This window comes from Lottia gigantea (assembly GCF_000327385.1).
Source record: "Lottia gigantea unplaced genomic scaffold LOTGIsca_1, whole genome shotgun sequence".
Lineage (NCBI taxonomy): Eukaryota > Metazoa > Mollusca > Gastropoda > Lottiidae > Lottia > Lottia gigantea.
In genome coordinates this window covers 5,894,667-5,913,667 of record NW_008706746.1, presented here as the reverse complement: position 1 = coordinate 5,913,667, position 19,001 = coordinate 5,894,667, and the positions used below count along the sequence as shown (strand labels likewise).

Genomic DNA, 19,001 nt, shown 5'->3' with positions numbered 1-19,001 from the left:
GGTGAAGGTCAGTTTTCATCAAGCACGCTTCCACTCAACATCATCATGTATAGATTTATAAGTCATTCTGTATTGTCTTCCATCGAATAAATGTAGAGTTTTAGTTTATTATTTTTAACATCGACACATCGCCTGAAAATAGATGTCATAGGTAATAACTGCAAATGAGAAAGCTAAAACGCATTGGAAGTAACAATAGTCTAAACTGGATTGTTACACTTTTGCTTAATAGCAAGATAACTAATCGTCGAAGTGTTCTGGATAGCTGGTAAACCAAATGATTAGACCATTGTTCCTTAAACAGGAAAAATAAAACTTAAATAATTTAAGATTATTCCTCTTTCGTTAATATTTTCTATGTGGATCTATGATGTAAGCTTATAAAATGTAAGGTATAGTGTCCAATGTGGAATTATTGATACTGTGAGACCAGAGGAGAATTTAAGCCTATTTTCTGCAGTATTATTTTCTGCAGTATCGATGCCTCGGCACTGTACACCGCATCAGACAATGTACCTTGTCTTTTCAGGTTTTATTCAAAACAGCTTCAATAATTTCGATCGAAATGGACCCACTTAAATGAATAGAATTTAAATCGAATTGTTAATTTTACATGATAAAATAAAATAACAATGAAATACACCATTGGGTTACATTCCCAAGCAAATAAAATCTCTTGTTCGAAATATACCTCCTAAACTTGAAACCTACTGATATTCGGTACAATGATTTGTCATTTATTAAAACTGGGGAAAGAATGTCGGTCAAACTGTGTTTTGAATATTTTGAGTCTTTGCATTGATAAAAAATATAGTTATTTGTATGTTGACATTGGAAAGAAAATTTCAACCAAACAAGTTTCAAATTTTGGCTGAAAATCGTCCTCTGTAAAATCAAATTTTGAAGACATTATGTGCTCATATTTATGTATTTATCAACGCAAAGCATTCTAAGATAACACCATTTTTTTAGTCGGATAGTCCAGTTCTCACAAAAATGTTGGAAAAAAATCAAAAAACTTTTTGCATTGCTCAAATAATAGGTGGAATTACACTTCTGACGGGTTATTCTTAACGACTTTTGAGTCGTTGCTTTGAAAGGGTTTGGGCACCAATTCTGAAAAAAATCAGCTTGTTACCAATTTATTCCACCTTTGACCAAAATTTGGGCGAATGCTCCTGAACTATGAAATACGTCACCTTCCAGGAGCATCAAAGTCATCAAGAAAATCTTGATTTAACCATTAATATTGATTGTACGGGAAATTGTTGACAGACCCAGCCCCCCCCCCCCCCCCCCCCCCACCCCACCCCAAAAAAAAAAAGCTGTTTGTCATACCATAAAATGAACCCTCGATTTTAAATTAGACTTTCAGATGAATATTTTATTCAAAACACGAGATGAACCTTCATATCTTCATCTCAACTTGTTGAACACAGAAAAAATTATTTTGGATTTTGGGATGCTCATTTAATCATCTTTGTGGGATGCTTTCATATTGCCGAACAGTACCTATAAAAATAGGTCTCACAGTAACCCTTACAGTAAAATCAATATGAATACGAGATGACATTTACAGAGCCATTAAAAATGGCCCTGTCTAGGAAATAAAAACCGTTATGTTTTCCTTAAACCTTAAACAGTTCTCTTTAGACTAGTCTGTTGGGTTTTCATGGTCTACTTCTTTTATCGAGACTATTATCGCCTAATTGATACAAGTGGGGGAAAATGAGATGGTTATATATAATGATATATTTATCGTTTAGTTCTGGAAGAAAGTCCAGTTTCTAAGACTTGCCGAGGAAAGTGATAACATCTAAATGGATTAATGATGTAGCTTCGAAAGCCTCTTTTGTATTTGTCATATGACATTATACCATCTCGACCTACATAGAGTAATTGATGTGCTTGTGTCGTGAGAATTCTATAATCTAATTCCTGAAATTAGAAATTGTTTTCAACAATATGCCCCAAAGCTATGGGTACAACGTTAAATTGAAACAAATTTGCCATAGAGCACCGATCATTCCCAATCTTTCACATTTAAATAGATATAAAAAAAACATGCCAGTATTTCACATTATTTTTATCCTTAGATGACTATAATTATTAACAAGAGCATAGATCTCTGATCACTCAAGATATACTGATTTTAATGAAATTTGGTGAGATCATATTGATGAGGTCTTGGACCAATTCGAATTTGACGATTTTTAGATGAACGGTTTTTGAATTTTTTTAAAAACGTGTAAAAATTTGTTCCTGAATAGACCTACAATAGAAGCTACAAAATTAACGAAATTTGGCTATAGTTTTATATTGATGATATCTTGGACAATTTTGATTCTTCAATAGAAGAACCACAAGACCCTCCTGAAGTCCATGGCCGACAAAGATGAAATCACCAAAGAACTATTCAACAGACTCAAACCCATCAACTGTACAGCTCCCTATGCTCGTGCTACCATTAAAATCCACAAAGACCCTATAAAGATCCGAATCCGGGTATGCTCCAGAGGAGGTGTCTTCTACACCACTGTCCAATTCCTTTCCCAACTTCTATAACCTCTAAGTAAATTGGCCAGCTCCTACATTAAAGATTCTGCTGCCTTCTGTAAAGAAATAACTACCATCACCCAAACCAGTGGCCCAATGGTAAGCTATGATGTTATAGATCTCTTTACTAATGTACCCACCAATGAAGCCCTTTCCATCATCCGTCAAAAGAAGACAGCAACCGCAACCTTTTAAATACCACCATCAGCACTGACAACATCATTACCCTGCTAGAATCGTGTATTTCATCCACCTATTTCACTTCGGCCAATGGTACTTATCAACAGATACATGGTTTACCCACTCATCTCAGAACTGTATGAAGATCAATGCCTCTCGAACTCACCCATCACACCAGTGTGTTGGCTACGCAAAGTTGATATCTTCACCATCCTTCAAACAAACGCTGATCCTACAACACTATTACATCACTTAAACTCCGTCCACCCAAGAATCCAATTCACTGTCGAAACTGAAATGAACAGCCAGCTCCCTTTCCTAGACATACGCATAAAGAAAACAGATGGAACAGTATCAACCTCTGTGTATAGAAACCCCACCCACACCGACCAATACATCAACTACAAGTCTAATCACCCTAACCGAACTAAGAAGAATACCATTAAGGCATTATTTACCAGAGCCAAGTCCGTATATAGCCACCCAGACAGTTATAAGGAAGAAATCAACCACCTAACCAATGTATTTTGCAGATTCAATCAATACCCTCATAATTTAGTATCAGACACCATCAACCGTATGAACCAACCTACTCAAACCATCACCAAACCTGACCAGCCACCCATCAACCTGACCATTCCCTTCATAGGACCCACGAGTTACCGAATTAGCAGAACAATCAAAAGAGCCACCAACATTCCAATTAAATTCTCAACTACATCCAGTCTCAAATCTCTGTTAAAAGCCAATGGAAGAACTAAATCCACAGAAACCAACAAAGATATGCAAAAGGATATTGTCTACCAGATCAAGTGTAATTGTGGTGCAGCTTATGTAGGTGAAAGTAAACAACCACTGAAAATGAGAGTAAGACAGCATAAGACCTCTTGCAACATGATTAATGGGAAATCAGCCTTAAGCCAGCATCTGATCGAGAATCCAATGGAACGAATCAGAAGTCTTTCTCACCAAACTCCCTGATGACGCTACCCGTAAATAGGCTACCATAAAAGCATCATGATTAAGAAACTTCAACCTGAACTGAATAGAGACCAAGGATACCAACTACCAAGAATTTGGGATACCCTGTTGTTGTAATTAACCCTTTGAACTCTCCTAATGTTACTTTCAACTTCTACCCAGTAGTGGCTTCTAAACCTTACCTATCTTAATCCGTGTAATTACCTTTGATCATCCCTAATTAACTGCTCACTTACATGTCTTCTCGTTTGCCTTTGTTGTTGTTGTTTCTATTGTTATTGTTACCTACATATACTAGTTACTTATTGTTTGTACCCATTATAATATTCATGATGACGGTGTGAGAACCACATTGAAATGTTGAAGTAATAAATATTCTAGAAGTATCTATCCATAAAATTGTCTTATTTATCTATAACCTGTGCTTCTAATATGCCTTTGAAAGATTACATGAAAAAATGATTATATTCTTTGACACATCTAAATGAATGCAGATGGGTTAATACCAGGCACCTTACCCGCTGCCCACCAGACACTCTCAAAAGTTGACCCCTTGACCAAATTGACCCAAGTACTGATGGGAAATACCTTTGAATGAACAAAAGTACAAAAGACCCTTGCCTGGCACACTAACCACTGGACACGCCCAAATGTTGAATAGTTATGATGGTTTGAGTCATGCCAAGGTTACTTCAAGTTTTTACATGCTTTTATGCCAAAAGTGGTTCAACGTCTATTATTTTCCAGTGATTATCTTACTTGAAAATCACATATTTATGTATAACGTGATAATTGTGTAAAACCGATTCAGATTTATTTTTTTTTATTTTCACCACATGATTGGAGACATTTTGATTTGAGAGATGTAGTATTTAGTCTAAGAGATATAACAATCGTTTTTACCTTTGAACCTTGAAGCTGAAACTCTAAACTTATAGAATGCCATTATAATGAGCGGATGTATGAAAATAAACTACTTCAACAAAAACGATGCTAGTAAGATAGCATAATCCGAAACAAGTAGCAAGTCCACATGCCGACACGGAAAGATACCATGTGCACTGCACCAAGAGACATGGCATATTTTGTTCCAAAACACTGTTACACAATCAGGATGCTCAATGTACAATGCTCAAAGGACTTGGCTTTCTGACAAATATGTAAAATTTGATTGGTTTGTATACGCACACATGGAAAAGTGGCCGGATATACCCATCGTCCCTGTCTTTTGGTCCGTCCGTCGGTCCGTCCGTTCACATTTCTTGTAGGCGCAATAGATCTTGGTATGCATATCAGATATTATTGCTCATGACTTAGTAAAATTGCGTCAAATTTGGCTTGTAGACACGATAGAGACTATAGTTTTTTTTCCCGATCTTCATGAAACTTGGTATGTATGTATTGAAGGGTTTCTGGGTCATTGTCCTTGACTTAGTAAATGTCAAATTCGGCTTGCAGGCACGATATAGACTACAGTTTTTATCCATTCTTGATGAAAATAGATATGCATGATGAGATCTCGGTCAAGTTAGAAATGTGATAATCGGATGAACAGTTTCAGAGTTATTGCCCTATAGCATGTGTACAGCGATGAGACATTGTTCATGTTTGAATTTTGGTTTCAGTTTTTTGCCTTGAACTATAGATATTTTTAAGATTATTTGAAAATTCATTTTTAAGCCACTAATGATTTTGTTATCATTTCTGACAGCTGGTAGTGGGTGTTTGGTACCTTACCTGGCAAGCTATCTTCTGATCTTGATGAAACTTGGTATGAATGTATATATTGATGAGATTTCGGTCAAGTTCGAAATTGGTAATAATCGGATGAACGGATTCAGAGTTATTGCCCTTGACTTAATAAAACACGTTAAATTGACGTAAAAGACTTTTTGACCTTTCTTGATCGGTCACTCATTGGAATTCTGCTGGTAATTCTCTTCTAATTTAGCTAATCATGGACAAGTAAGAGAAACTAATATTTTCCATGTTATTAGAACACCTCTAATTTCTATTGATATAAGTATTTTTATTTTTATTTCCATAAATGAAAATAGGGAAACCCATCTTTAAACCTAGAATAAGAACTCTTGTTTATTATATTTATAGGTTTAATCTGAAGCTCTGGGGCTACTGGCTATCCCATTGAAATTCACCATTGTTCCTCTATCATCCCCTAGAGACAACAGATAAAAACGCTTATTTAGAGGTACAAGGTTACACAAGGATGAACTCTATCGAAATACTTGGTATGAATTATTGCCCTTGTTCTGGAAAACGCGTTAAATTTTTAGCTCGTAAACACTCAAGAATGAACAGTTCTTGACAGATTTTGACGAAACTTGGTATTATTAAAAGTTCAAAAGAAAGGTTGAATATTTCATACTGGTAACTATCTTTTATGTTATGAAGTTGTTTGGATGACAAGATTAATTTCATTGCAAAATGAACAAATTCATATGTCGATTTGTGAAAGTACATTTAATTGTGGAATTGTTTCTTCAAAAATACATTTCTCAAATTTTAAAAGTTCGAACGTATATTAGTAATTTCGAGATTGTTTTGTAAATTTTAAATTAACAATTTTTCTACCTTCACAAATCGACAGAGGCATTTTTTCATTTTGCAATGAAATTAATATTGCCATCTAAACAACTCCATAAAAACTCCATCGAATTGCACATAGGGCCTAGGTTTTGGGATATATGTTCTGGTGTTTTAAACATTAGGCCTTGAAAGTCAATAATTAAGATCCCAAGCGAAAGACCATTCGAACTAGTCAGAAATCAATGACAATTCAGCATATCAATCACTTTGATTAATCTAATATTTGTTTTGAAATAAATTGTCTATATATGACAAGAAATCAAAGAATAAAGTAAATAACTATTTTTCACTCTAGTTCAATTTCTTCTAATGGTACTCTGGGGTATTGATTTTTAATGGAGAAACGAAATGACAGTGGGAGATAGGATCAAATATACCAATGCTACCCTGCTATCAACCAATTATAATATCCATCTTTTACAAAACACCTTCAGGCAACTTCTCATTGATATAGAAATTGTTATTTCGACTTTTCTCGTTATAAATTCTTCACAGATTAGAACAATTATTCTAACGAAGAGATACTAATAGTAATGCCATTATGGGTATTCTTTTTGTTAGTAATATTTGACAGCGAAGACCTATGCCTATATATTTCTGTTACGTTGCAAGGAACAGCCATAAACATGAAAAATGCATGAAATAAAAAGTGTATATAAAAACCCCAAATCGAATGTTGACAACGAGTGAATTCCCCTGACAAATGTAGGAAATTTCGCTATATAGGCACTGTAACGAAGTATACACTAGTCTTTTGTGTGGTTTCAATATATATTGTAGGCCTGAACATTATGAATGGATTAGTTTTTAAGGATAGTTTTGGAATGATTATTTGTTCTAACCTAATCTGTAGTTATTTTGGCCTCGGACAAATATATTTATGTGCATTAGTACGTAAATGATAAAATTTCAAAAGAATTAGGCTCACTTATAAACAAGTACCCCAAAGCCAATATATGGTAGTTGATAATTCATGCGGTTCTTATATAACCGTAAACTCAATTTTGTATTTACTGACAGACGGCTTATTGTTTCACCAGTCTATAATCTTTTTCCAGAAATTTCAATTACTTCCCTCTACTTCATGTAATGCCGGAAATGATAAAGTAATCAAGGTGAAAATGAAATGTGACTTGGTGTCATAAATTTCATTTTGCCTCCATTAAATACGAGAAAGTTAATAATAAAATGCATCAGATAGACAATCTTGAAAATGATTTCTTTCAGAATGTAATTTCTAACTTTTCTTTCCAGCGTGTTATTATCTATTAAATATGCGGCAAAATATTAGAGTGAAAAATGGCCTCATTATTTTAGTCTGGGTAGTGAAGTGAGGGTAATCAACTGATCAATATATATCGTAATGGTCAAATCAATATGGAAGGTGTTAGACATTGCTCTTGGGGGAACTTAATTTTGTGGGTGACCGATAATGTAGCTGACGTTATATGTAATCAAAATTTGTCTGTGTTCTCAATGTGTGGCGATTTTACCCTTTCCCATCTAGTCTAGGTTTGGGGAAAACAGTTTTCTCGAAGACCTCTGACAAGCGTAAAATTTGAAACCTTAATTACCTGGAGCCACATTTTTTTTCTGTGTTTTGTGTTATTTGGAGTAAAATGATCTAATTGGCTGACGTGCTTTATGAGAGTCGAGGTGAAAGTCAACAATTTCAGATCTTCGAATCTAAAAACATTTAGTTATCTTTATCAAGGTTAAAATGTTATTGAAACTATTCTTTATATACTCTTTCAGACCTCATTAGTTATAATTATGTGGTTTTTCTTATGCTAATTGGTGATCTCGTTTGTTTATTTACAAACATGTATCATGTATACAATAAACTTTAATAATGTCACTATATATCCTGTAAGTGCGGGAAAATATTTTATCTCCTGTCGTGTTGGACCGAGCGTTGATTCCGGATCACAAAGTGGAACCATTTACCTATTTCTATAGGTTCTACTTGAAAAGTACTCAGTTCGCATGACTACTATTCTTCCATTCTTCAGGAGAAGTCTTAATTAAAAGAGTTCTATTAGATAACATTGCTTTAAAGATGTGTTATATACCTCTTGTAATTTCTGTATTTTTCCTGCACTATAATCAATTTACAGTAACCAACGGGATTGAAGTGTAACTGAAGATCAAACAAAGTTTTTAGGGTATCTCAATGCTGTGTGATCTGATGGAAAAATAAATCAATATGACTATCTCTCACGCGATACTTAACACTTCTGTAACTCTTATCAGACTACCTGGAACCTTTACCAGTGATAACATATCAAATATAAACTTTTAGAATGTTTTTAAACTATCTTTGCTAACTTTACTTTGATTTAGAAGTAAGTGAAATTTAAAGTTTTGATGTAAGATTTTACATTCAGGCTGACATTAGAAAAAGTTTTTTTGGACTTACGTGTTTCTCTTGGTCCGAGTTGATTTGCATTCTGTAAGTAATGTTTTAAATTGTTTATCAAAAAACTGTTTTGAAATATTTATGTGAATTTCTGTTGACAATGGTTGTGCTTACTTTCTGTAACCAAACTATTTTCAGGGATATTCACCGCACCCCATACTAATTGCATTTTGTTTTTCGTAAATACCACGTGTTGAAACGCATTCAGTTTGTCACAGTGCTATACGAATTGTACTATTATCAAGGTAACAAGAACCTTCGTTGTTGATGGAGGACATAATGTAGGGTCGCTATATCTTGGCAGGTCTTTATAAGAAAAACTACAGATAAGTACGCTACCGATATATTCTTCATGATAATGGATGTTTAGTGCGGGAGCATACACAATGTTTAGAAGATTTAGAAAAACAGACATCAAAACAATTGGCGCTTCTGTATGGAGGTCAATCGTATTCAGAATTAGATGCTATGTACTTATGTCTAATACATACGGCACGATACATCTGTGCAATGTTCAAAGACAAAATACCTCTTTTACTTATGTCATAATACGTCTAATTCATAATGCAAATGTTAAATTACATAAAACCACCGACACAATACCTAAAATGATACATGCAATGTCCTTTCACTTTCGACATTGTACATTGAACAAAGCATAATTGTCTTTGCGTCTTTTACATTGCACTAGTTACATTACATCTTCGTCTTATCTTCTACATTGCATTAGCGAACGTGTTTTATCTCGACTGCATTATCTTTTTTGTGATTTGTGGGCGTTTTGGTGATAGGAATGATATAAAAAAACCATAAACGTTATATCTCGACAACAAACACTGATATGTTTCTATTAATGCAAACCCACACTATTTAATCAACATTGAACTAAACAAAAGTGTCTGTAGTTCTTACGCTATATATAGTAAAACGCTTCACCTTCTGCTCTGAGGGTTCTCTTTATCTGTCGCAATGTTCAGTCAAATTTATTCTCTTTCATAAACGTTCACAAACTCGTCCAGAGAAGTTTGACTTTCTCTGCTTCGTAATCTAAGAGGAAAGTGAGAAAGAAAAGCGATTTTAGTGGAATGGATTTGATACAGATGTCATACTAGGCTATAAAGATGCGATAATTGACAATTATTTGATAGTTGATAATTCATCGGATCACGAACTAATGCAGAAACCATTTTACTCTGAAGAGGATGTCTGGTACAGAAAATGGAGCCATGAGCCATTAAGATTTTACAATCTTTCATTGATTTGAGTTTCAGTTGCTACGTCGAAAAATGCGATGAATTTGTCTGATCTATCGTCTTTTCAAAATACTAAGAACTAAAGTACTAAGTACTAAATAGTGCCTGAAAATATTTACATCTATGTATCTCTACTTGATCAAGCTGAAATTGTTTTATAAGGGTTATTTGAAAAACGGAGCGTGTCAATTAAGCAGTTTGACCTTGCTTCGGTCTTTGGCTTTATAATGGCTCGATATTATTAGTTGAAACCTTCTGAATAAGTAGATACATATTGCTCTATAATTTGGCCTTTATTTTGCTTAAATCCGTAAAGTAGTTTTCGTACACCTACCAAAAGTGGTAAAGAATTTACAAAATTCATGTACAAAATTTTTAAATGATTTTGGCGTTAAATTTCACATCTGGATTTTTTAGTTAAAATAATCAGAAACGTTAAGGGACACATCACACGGTCCTCTAGATATTGATGTATATTTATCACAAATTTGAGTAAAAGTTTTCCTTTGAGTAATGAAGAACTGGAGGTTGGATTGATCTCTACAAGCTTGATTGATCTCAATACTGTGCTACATAGCTATTTATGTGTATAATAAGATGTATCATTAATAGCATTTTTTTTCTTGATTAAATATAGATGGAGATTAGATAAAATATTTCTAATTAGATTAGAAATTACCATAATCTTTAAACTTACACAAACTGAAATCCTGATACACATTCTTTTTTATTTGGGAAACCCTTTGTGATCTGATTTGTTACAGAATCAATAGACCAAGGTTTTGGCGACGCAACAAAATATATTTATATTGGAAAGAATATTCAAACCGATTAGTTTTAGATGACTTGTTACTGCATGATATAAAAGTTGTTTATTGAAAAGCTCTTCGAGTTATTAAGAATGATTGACTTTTCTCGATTTTGTAATAATTTACCGCAATTGTCATCTCTGAATGTTGCAATTTGGAGCATACCACATATCTGTGCCTAATTTTCATGAAAATTCATCATACAGTTTTTGTATACATTACTTCTATATCCGAACCAATGAAAAGTATCACCACATAAGCAGCAACTTGAGACATACTTTTCAGTGTTCAAGATATCTTCACAATTTGGTAAAAATAATATCTAATTCGAATTCTCACAAATAATAGGCTAAGCCATAATATCCAGTGCATCCGCTGGCTAAATGAACTGTAATGAGTGGGCAGTGGAATTGACGATAATGGATTTATCAACTTACCATGAAGAAAAAATATCAGAGAAAAGAACGTCATAATATAAATTTGTATTTATTAACACTTGTATTGCCAAAGTAATATACAATAGATCACTAGAGCGCGGACCTATGAGAGGCCCCCAAATTATTTGAAACGCAGCTGTAGCCTATTCGAGTATTCCTTTATTCGATATTAAAAAAACTATCAGGTTTGCGACTATATGACCTTTCTGAACTACGAAATTCAATTTAATGTGTCATTGTGCTTTTTTTCATTATCAGGACCAAAGTAGTCTATGGTATTTATATCTATGTTTCAACTTGATCCAACTGAATTTATTTTTGTTAAATAAGCAGTTTGACCTAGTTTTGGTGTTTGGCTTAGTTGAAACCTTTGGAAAACGTATTGGGACACATTTCTCTAGAATTTGGTGTATAGATTTCACAAATTAGATTAAAAAAAAAACTTTTTGACCCGGAAAAAAGTATTATCCTTTAAGCTTTAATTCTCTTCGTCAATTGCTTCAATCTCTTTGTAATTGCAATTGTAACTACATGCCAATTTTATATCATTTTCAGAAGCCAAATCTAGGGTAAAAAAATACTTGAACTCTGTATATCATGATGGTAGTTACATCAAATTACACGTTCTACTAATCAAGCACTATAATTTTATTCATTTTTCTTTTCTCAATTAATACCATAGACTGCTTCATTCATGGCTGCATTACATTTCTTTTTTTTTTCATAGTGAAATTTTCCTTTATGATAATTAATTAAATTCGAATGGTTTTGTGATAGGATTGGTGAGATCAATATCTCGCTGTGATAGTTTCTTTTATAACGCTTCTTTAATCTGACATATAAAGATTTCTTGTCGATGTATCATTGCTGGATTGCGGATATGAATTAAAGTACGGGAGATATATAATTAGACAATTTAGATAATTTGAACAAGTTGTATAACTCGCTAAAATTAACTTTTATATGGCATCAGCTCCGGGGTATTTGAACACAATAAGAGAATGTGTTTGAAAATATAACTCAAAGAAATTTGATTTTAAGTGTCAGGACGAAGGGTTTATCAAATGTGATTTATGCTTTCACAAAAAGATGAAGTTTTGCCGAACCTAGTTTTTCTAAATATATATATATATATATATATATAAAAACTAGTGCCACTAAATGAGAATAGATGAGATTAAAGATAGGTTCCCTTATTTTCATTTATGAAAATGCTAATACTTATATGAATAGAAAGTAGAGGTGTTCCCAGTTTGTCTCACATTTCCATAATTAATTCACAATTGGCCAAATTAGAAGAGGATTACCAACAGAATTCCAATGAGTGACCGATCAAAAAAGCCTTTTTTCGTTTATCCAGACTGTACACATGGGCATTTATGATTGGTTAAAACTCTTAATATTATATGCATTATGATATGATTAAGAATACACGATAATTCATTATTAATCAAATAGATTGTTTAATTTGACACTAAAAAATAAAGAAACCCATCTTTAATACCAACTAATTTTTCATCTTGATTTGATTGCGTAATATTAAATTGTATACGAAGTAAAGATCATCATATTCATATAGTTTCTGGTATTTGTAGTCACCGTCAATGGAAATATGTCTTATGAAACCAGAAAACCAGACGAGACCCACTTTAAATGCCAAGCGAATACTATTATTTGGAGCATATAGATGTCAAATATGTGTTGTCTATTTTCAGATTTAAAATGGAAACTAATGATACATATGGTAATCAGTTTGAACCAGGACTAGAGGTGTTTGATTTTGAATTGTATCACAATAGTTCACATGAGAGAGGTTTTATCAGTAGCAGCAGAGTTGGTATCACCATTTGTGTTGGAAACTTTATCATCAACAGTCTTGTTTTACTTCTTATTCTATGCTTTCAAACTACCAAAAAGCAATTTGTCATGTCTCAAATTGCTAATATTGCTATCATGGATATTCTCATGTGTTTATGTGTCGACACTGTGACCATATATCATAATATTCACCCATGGTCGTTGGGACAAACTATCTGTGAAGCTTGGTTGGTGCTAGATGTCTTGTTGCCGTTCAATGCCTATCTGGGAATAATACTGATGAACGCGGATAGACTTATGTTTGCTGTGAAACCATCGTTTTACTTTAGGTTATTTAAGAATGTACAGACAAGACGTTTATATCTAGTTATTCCGTGGATAATAAGCTCTGTGCTAATAGTTCCAATATGGTTATTATGTGACGTCCCCATGCAACACATACCGTTCATGTGTGTATATGCAATAACAGAAAGTGCTGGAACGGCATCTTCAGTGGTTTCGTTATTCGTTCCATCCGCAATAGTAGGTTTGCTTGTTTTACTTCTCTTAGTGACTCTGGCATACGGACTGCCGAAAAATCTTCAAGAATTTCATAATTTAACAATTGAAGATCATTTTGATAACCCGAGAGTTATACTGCGTAGACATAACAGTTTGATAATTGCTCTTTGTATTGTTGACGTTGCTGCTTTAACAATGCAGTTACCGTTCGGAACGTTGAGTGTTATGGAACCACAATGTCTAGCCGATCCCTGTACGTCCATTATTGAACTGATGTTTGCTTTAAGTTGGCTTCGGTCTGCTACACCAGGGGTTAGAGGATTGATATGGTTTTTATTTACAGAGATTAAGTTGTCTTGCTGTTTTTGTATGCGATCTAAATACGCAGATAGTAATCGACGACCCTTAGTGGAGAACGTACCCATGACGTCAACTATGAACACCCAACATGAACAGTTAATTTCTGTAAGCGGTTGTGAGAAAGTAAACGAAAAGAGATTATTGTAAATTCAACTTTCTATATCAGAAATTTATGTACATATAAAAGTGTATAAAAGTGAAGCTACGATTACATACATGTGTACGTAGACTTAACTCCTAACTTAACACCTCGGACGTAAACCTGGCTCCGCCACTGCACAACATTGCATCTTTATCTAAGTGTTCTTCAAGAAGATCAGGAAAATGTTGCGCTGATGGCGGTCACAAAACAAATCTTTTTGATATGTCTCATGCTGCAATTACATTCCGCAAAATCGTCAACGTAAAAAAGTAATGGGTCAGGAAACATCCACAGTAATAACGCCATAAGGGGGATTCCTCCATTTTAAGCCCCATGCCAGCTGTAATGCAACGCCGTCCTCAAAAGCAAACAATCGCTCGCTTAGCCATCCGTTGCGCTTACGGAGTTTGAGTTTGAGAAGTGTCGCAACGAGACAAAACACGCACCACTGCGTAACGCGAAATGAGCGGGATATTAGCGCGTTTCGATCTTAAGGGCTTGTGTTTTTTTTAACTCAAAAGATCTCGCCACACTAGAACGCAACTTAACGCGAAATGAGTACGGTTATTAGCGCAAAAACCAACACGTGAAACTTTTACATGCGGTGATCGCTTAGTAAAGATGTCAAAATAATAAGGTACATTATGAGATCATCACATCCGGCAGCGTAGCCTAGATGATAAATATGTTAAATTGTGGCACGATTACCCTGCTTCTACATTACCCGATACCCCAAACAGTAATAACAACTGCATTTCCTCCTGTTCTTCATTGCTTGAGATGTCACTGTAGTTTTTATTGTAGAATCAATTCCCTTTAAAGATGCCTTTACTTTTTCTTTAAGAGCCAACACACCAGTTTGAATCTTTGTTTATTTAATGTTCTATGTAAGTTTTCTTGTTAAGTATTTGATGACATTGCTGAAAAGATAACATTGCATTGTGTTATTTTATAATCTTTGTATGATAAATAATAATAATAATAATAATGAAAAAAAAACACGTAGACTTAATTTAAATTGGGAATTTTGTTTTAAAGACTTTGATATAGTGCTAGGCTTCTAATGTAGTAGGCCTATCATCTGTTTTCTTGGCTTGTTTAATAGTAGTATTAATATTGATCTCTTACAGTTAGTTTAGACCATACGATTAATTTACAGATGTGGATAGGTCAAATTCAAAATTTGTGACTAGTTCCGCCTATTCTAATGTAGGCCTACAATTCTACTAAACTTTTGAACTAAGCCCGTTAAGGTGTCAATTCCAACTAACCCAGGGATGCCAATTTTGATGACACTTTAGTGTGCCGACTGTACAACGTCGTGTCAATTGCGTAAGTTTTTGTTTTACTTGTTATAATTTTTCACATCATTGTTAGCGTTATTTATCACCTAAATATATATTTTTGCATTTTTCATCATAACTTTCATCTTACTTTATATAAACCCAGTTTGACTTATTTGCATAATTTGATCCCCACATTTTCACGTTAGCATATACAGTTTCCTCCTGTTACATCCGCTGTACATTCCCTTCCTAACCTCAAGTTATTTTCATTATGCTCCCCAACTACAACAACCACTGGCAAGAAGCCAGACATAGAAACACTTATCGTGAACCAAACCAATATCACGTACCCTACAACGGCCCTGTCTTCCATCGACCTCTACCACCTACCAATCGCCGACCACCAACCAACCCATCCAGCTATATCCCACCCCATCACCTACAACACCTACCAATCAAGAGGTAACCATCGACCTGACCAACAACAGAAACGACTACCAGCCCACCGACGCCAACCAGTCCCCACTCATAAGGAGGAAGAACTCTTTGTGAAGGTGTTCTTCCAAGTTTTGCAGTGCCTCCATCATTTGGCAATCCTTACTCTTCAACAGCAAGGCCAACCAGCGTTTACCTTCAAACGCAAAGTCTCTGAGTTGGATAGTTTTATCCGTCCAGCAATGAAAACATCAGCTGTTGACGCGAATATTAGATCCCTCAATCGGACTTGGCTCTCTAAGGTTACGCAGGTCCTGATCGACCATTACCAACCACACTTCAAGAGAAGCTGACCACCACCAAGTCTTTATCATCAGCTGCCGTCGACCGCATCGTTTCTCATGCCCTGTCCTGGGCCCGCCGCTCCTATGGGAAACGTCTCACTCAAGCTGTAATCACCAAGTTCTACCAAACAATCAACGAAACAAAAACCAGAGTAACCATATCTCTACCAACTGAAATGGACACTACACCTGAACCATCTAGAGCCACGACGCTGCCGAACCAAAGCCCTAAACGAGCCCGAAGTTCACCTACTCCTAGTCCAGCAGACATAAGTAAACGCTATCGTAGAGAGGGCACTCCCCTTCTCTTTTCACATTCAGACTCGTCTTCCCCTTCCACACCATCTGAATCTTCACCACGTGATCCAGGATCCGCCAACCTTTCTTCCTTCTGTGCGTTTTTGGACCAGCAAACCACCCCTCAGTCTCCATCCAAGTCGAGACATGTATCCAGACCTTCCCCTCCTCGAACCAGATCCCAGTCCGTTCCCAATGCTACAATTCTAACAACTACCAAACCAGTACCAATCACACCTTCGACGACCATTATATCCGCTACCAAACCGTATTATCACCAAACCAAGGACAAATCATTATGGAAGCTACCCGCTCTAAAGAAATCTACCTTAATTATTGGATCATCTAACCTGAATTGAATTACCAAAACCAGTTCAGACACTGAAATACATTCTTACCCCGGTGACCAAATCCATCACATACAGTCAATCCTGGAATCATACGACCATGATCCCAAACCTACTACTCAATAACCGTGATCAGTTACCAAAGACCTCCTTTAACCAAGCCCAGAAATTAATCGCTACAGCCAACAAAACCTTCCCAAACTCCAAGATCCTCTTCACATGTATACCCATTTCAAATAAAATCTCAAAGAAAGCACAACAGAACCTCAGCACTCTCAACAACATGATGATGGAGTCCAGTATCAACAGCGCAACAATCTTACCACCCTACGAAGAAGAATTCGAACCAGTTGATAATCTTCATTGGTCTCCAGAAACAGCAAACAGCATTTATTTGTTTTGGATACACCAGCTTCAAGCATCGAGTAAGTCTTTAAACTAATTACTGGGGATAAAAATACTGAGAGGCCACCGCTAGGCCAAACTGTAGTTAACTTGAGCCGCAAAATTCTCACACCCCTTCAGCATTCAATCTTAAACCGTGGACTTAAATTTATTCCCACACCAAAGATAGCTAACTTGAATTATCTCCGACCATCCATTGAACGATTTCAACGAAATCTTAGCTGCACATATTTTTTTCGAAACCACCCCCCACGTGGTGCTAGAACAATGTTTATTCCTAAATCCACGTGGACACCCCCTCAGGCCGCCATCCATCCTGAAATATTGAAATCATTTGCGAGTATGAATAGCCAAACAGTGAACCTTTCCATAACACACGAAAAGCCTAATCTCACACGAGTGGAACGTGAAGCGTTAAACTTACTTAAGAAAGACGATAGCATTGTTATTAAAAAGAGTGACAAAGGTTCATGTTGTGTCATTCTGAATAGGGAGGATTACGTTTCAGAAGCAGAGAATCAACTGAATAATCCTAAACATTACGCCATTTTACCGAAACCAATTTTCAAAGAAACTGCTAACATGATTAACAATATTCTTGCCGATTTAGTCAAAACTAGTTATCTCAAACAGAAACAATATGAATCTCTGTCTGCCAAACCTGATTGTCGCGAGAGACATTTGTACACTTTGCCTAAAATCCATAAGAATCCAACCAAGGAGTGGTTTATCTCGAATAAAATCCCTAAAGGCCACCCGATTATATCTGACTGTGGTAGTGAGTCATATGCAGTGTCAGAATACATTGATCATTTCTTACTACCTCTAGCATGTCAAAATCGCGCCTACCTTAAAGACACAACCGATTTTGTCAATAAAATAAAAAATCTTCGAGTTCCCTCTAATGCTATTTTAATTTCTATCGACGTTTCTTCTATGTATACCAATATCGATAACACTACTGGTTTAACGGCAGTTCGTAAAGCTTTTAATAGAAACCCAGATCCAAACAGACTCGACGATGCAATTCTCCAGCTTTTAGAGATTTGTCTTAGTCGAAACGATTTCACATTTAATGGTAAAACATATTTACAAACTTCAGGGACAGCAATGGGCAAACGATTCGCCCCTTCGTACGCAAACCTTTTCATGGCAGAGTGGGAACGTGGGGTGTTGCCCCTCTGTCCATTTGACCCACTTTTTTACGGACGCTTTTTGGATGACATTTTTATGGTTTGGACTTATTCTATCGAACAGTTTTGGGAATTCTTTGAAATTCTCAACAACCACCATCCTTCTATCAAACTAACCGCAAACGTGAGTGACAAAAGCATAGACTTTCTCGATACCACAGTCTTTAAGGGAGATTCCATAGCAGAAACAAATAAACTGGATATTGAAGTGTATTTCAAAGAAACTGATACTCATCAACTCTTGCACAAGAGCTCCTTTCACCCAAAACATACCTTTTCTGGTATAATTAAGTCACAAGTTTTACGATTTCATCGAATTTGTACAAGATCTTCTGATTTCAACCAAGCCTGTACGATTGTTTTCTCAAAACTGAAAGAGCGTGGGTACTCTAAACGATTTTTACGAAACATAAAAAATTCCACCTTAGCACAGATAGCAGCTAAAAACAGACTTTATGCCGAAGTACCTCCAGGTTTAAGAAGTGCTCCATGTTTGTCCAGTAGATGCAAAACATGTCCCTTTATATCAGAAACTCATTATTTCGTAAGCAACTCTACGAATAACAGGTACCCGATCCAGGAACATCTAACATGTGAACATTCGAATGTACTATATTTAATTTCATGCAAG

The 19,001-nt window shown here is 35.4% G+C and overlaps 2 protein-coding genes across 2 annotated transcripts; both read left to right on the top strand.

The window, feature by feature from the left end:
• Positions 1-12,964: 12,964 nt before the first annotated feature.
• Positions 12,965-14,068, top strand: LOTGIDRAFT_152311 (hypothetical protein; the record flags this gene model as incomplete). The annotated part of the gene is made up of 1 exon (XM_009045752.1): positions 12,965-14,068. The coding sequence occupies one exon, from the start codon at positions 12,965-12,967 to the stop codon at positions 14,066-14,068; it is 1,104 nt and encodes a 367-aa protein (XP_009044000.1).
• Positions 14,069-16,304: 2,236 nt separating this feature from the next.
• Positions 16,305-16,784, top strand: LOTGIDRAFT_152310 (hypothetical protein; the record flags this gene model as incomplete). The annotated part of the gene is made up of 1 exon (XM_009045751.1): positions 16,305-16,784. One exon carries the CDS (start codon positions 16,305-16,307, stop codon positions 16,782-16,784), a length of 480 nt encoding a protein of 159 aa, XP_009043999.1.
• Between the last annotated feature and the right edge of the window lie 2,217 nt (positions 16,785-19,001).